The sequence below is a fragment of the Neopelma chrysocephalum genome, unplaced genomic scaffold (assembly GCF_003984885.1).
Source record: "Neopelma chrysocephalum unplaced genomic scaffold, ASM398488v2 Primary Assembly neopelma1_91364, whole genome shotgun sequence".
In the NCBI taxonomy this organism is placed as follows: domain Eukaryota; kingdom Metazoa; phylum Chordata; class Aves; order Passeriformes; family Pipridae; genus Neopelma; species Neopelma chrysocephalum.
In genome coordinates, this window is record NW_020920139.1 from 1 (window position 1) to 2942 (window position 2942).

The 2942-nt window shown below is 65.7% G+C and overlaps 1 protein-coding gene across 1 annotated transcript; it reads left to right on the forward strand.

The window, feature by feature from the left end:
- Positions 1 to 688: 688 nt before the first annotated feature.
- Positions 689 to 2899, forward strand: OTUD5 (OTU deubiquitinase 5; the record flags this gene model as incomplete). The annotated part of the gene is made up of 3 exons (XM_027707256.1): positions 689 to 845; positions 1826 to 1974; positions 2690 to 2899. Coding segments are annotated over 3 exons (516 nt in total), but the record flags the coding sequence as incomplete, so codon positions are not given.
- Between the last annotated feature and the right edge of the window lie 43 nt (positions 2900 to 2942).

Sequence of the window (2942 nt, forward strand, 5' to 3'; positions counted from 1 at the left end):
CACTCGTGTCCCCAGAGCTCCCCTGGTGTCCCCAAGGCCCCCCACTCATGTCCCCAGTGTCCCTGGGGCCACCCCGCCATCCCCGTGTCCCTCCTCTCTCCGGGGACTCCTGTGGTGTCCCCCCCATGCCCGTGACATCCCCAATGTCCCCCCTGTGACATCCCCAACACCCCCCTTGTGCCCGTGATGTCCCCAACATCCCCCTGTGACATTCCCAATGTGCCCCCCGTGCCCGTGACATCCCAACGTCCCCCCCATGCCCAGGACATCCCCAGCATCCCCCTCGTGCCTGTGACATCCCCAATGTCCCCCTTGTGTCCGTGATGTCCCCAACATCCCCCCCATGCCCATGACATCCCCAATGTCCCCCCCTGTGCCCGTGATGTCCCCAACATCCCCCCTGTGCCCATGACATCCCCAACATCCCCCTCATGCCCGTGACATCCCCAATGTCCCCCTCATGACATCCCCAACATCCCCCCCATGCCCAGGACATCCCCAACATCCCCCCCGTGCCTGTGATGTCCCCAACGTCCCCCCCTGTGCCCGTGACCTCCCAATGTCCCCCCATGCCCAGGACATCCCCAACATCCCCCCCGTGCCCGTGACATCCCCAATGTCCCCCTCATGACATCCCCAATGTCCCCCCTGTGCCCCTGACACCCCAACGTCCCCTCCCCTGCCCCAGATGAAAAACGCCGATTACTTCTCCAACTACGTGACGGAGGATTTCACCACCTACATCAACCGGAAGCGGAAGAGCACCTGCCACGGGAACCACATCGAGATGCAGGCCATGGCCGAGATGTACAACAGACCCGTCGAGGTCTACCAGTACGGCACCGGTGCGTGGACTGGGCGGGGAGGGGGTCCCCGAGGCACCACGGGGGTCCCCAAAGCACTGGGGACAGCAGGGAAGGGGGTCCCCGAGGCACCACGGGGGTGTCAAAACACTGGGGACAGCATAGAGGGGGTCCCTGTGGCACCCTAGGGGTGTCAAAGATTGGGGGGCAGCAGGGAAGGGGCCCCCAAAGCACTGGGGACGGCAGGGAGGGGGTCCCTGAGGCACCACGGGGGTGCCAAAGCATGGGGGACAGCAGGGAAGGGGTCCCTGAGGCACCCCAGGGGTGCCAAAGCACGGGGGACAGTGGGAAGGGGGTCCCCGAGGCACCACGGGGATGGCAAAGCACTGGGGACAGCAGGGAAGGGGTCCCCAAAGCACAGGGGACAGCAGGGAGGGGGTCCCTGAGGCACCACAGGGCATTGGGGACAGCAGGGAGGGGGTCCCTGTGGCATCACGGGGGTCCCAAAGCACTGGGGACATCAGGGAAGGGGTCCCCGAGGCACCACGGGTGTCACAAAACACTGGGGACAGCAGGAAGGGGGTCCCTGAGGCACCACGGGGGTGCCAAAGCACGGGGGGCAGTGGGAAGGGGTCCCTGAGGCACCACAGGGCATTGGGGACAGCGGGCAGGGTGTCCCCAGGCACCTCAGGGGTGCCAAAGCACGGGGAACATCAGAGAGGGGTCCTCCACTGGTGGTTGGGGGGTTCCTGGGGGTCCTCGGGTGCTGTCGGGGGGTCCCCACGGAGCAGTGGGATGGCCAGGGAGTGCCCGGGTGCTGTTTTGGGGGTCCCCATGTATCTGTAGGGTAGTTAAGGGGTTCCTGGGCATTATTTTGGGGGTCCCCATGGATCAGTGGGATGGTCAGGAAGTGCCCAGGGGCTGTTCTGGGGGTTCCCACAGAGCAATGGGGTGGTCAGGGAGTGCCTGGGCATTATTTTGGGGGTCCCCATGGATCAGTGGGGTGCCCCCCGTGCCCGCAGAGCCCATCAACACGTTCCACGGGATCCAGCACAACGAGGACGAGCCGATCCGGGTCAGCTACCACCGCAACATCCACTACAACTCCGTGGTCAACCCCAACAAGGCCACGATCGGCGTCGGGCTGGGGCTGCCCTCCTTCAAACCGGGGGTAGGTGGGCTTTGGGGGGGCTGGGGGGGGGCTGGGGGGGTTCCAACTGTGCGAAGGGGGGGGTTGGGGGGGTGGGGGGGGGGCGGGGGGGGGGCCGGGGGGGCTGCTCTCCTTCAAACCAGGGGTTGTGGCCTTTGAGGGATGTGTCCAGCTGGAACCTGGGGGTGTGGCCTTGAGGGCGTGGCCTCATCACAGAGGGGGTGTGGCCTGTTAGGGGCATGTCCAATAGGGCCATCATGCAGGGGTGTGGCCTGTGGTGGCCACACCCCCTCAGCAGCAGCTTGCCCAGGACACCTCTGTGAATGGGGGCGGAGCCTTTCTACCTATTTGGGGGCGTGGCCTGTTTTGGGGTGTGACCTAGAGGGTGTGGCCTGTTGTGGGCGTGACCTAGAGGGTGTGGCTTGTTTTGGGGTGTGACCTGTTTTGTGGCATGGCCTAGGGGGTGTGGCCTGTTTTGGGGCGTGACCTGTTTTGTGGTATGGCCTAGGAGGTGTGGCCTGTTGTGGGTGTGGCCTAGAAGGGGCGTGGCCTGTTGGGCCACATCCAAATGGGCCCTTGGCACAGGGGTGTGGCCCTGCCCACACCAGGTGTGCTGGGGGGGTGGAGCCTCCCTGTTGAGGGGTGTGGCCTGGTGTGGCCCCACCCCTTTGCATCTGGGGGTGGAGCCTTTCTGGGGGCGTGTCCGAGCCCGGCCCCTCCCTCCGTCCCGGCGCAGCTGGCGGAGCAGTCGCTGATGAAAAGCGCCATCAAGACGTCGGAGGAGTCGTGGATCGAGCAGCAGATGCTGGAGGACAAGAAACGTGCCACGGACTGGGAGGCCACCAACGAGGCCATCGAGGAGCAGGTGGCCCGGGAGTCCTACCTGCAGTGGCTGCGTGACCAGGAGAAGCAGGCGCGGCAGGTGGGACCCCAGAACCACCCCTGAGCCCTGACAGGGACCCCTGCGACAGGGTCCTGGTGTCCCCACC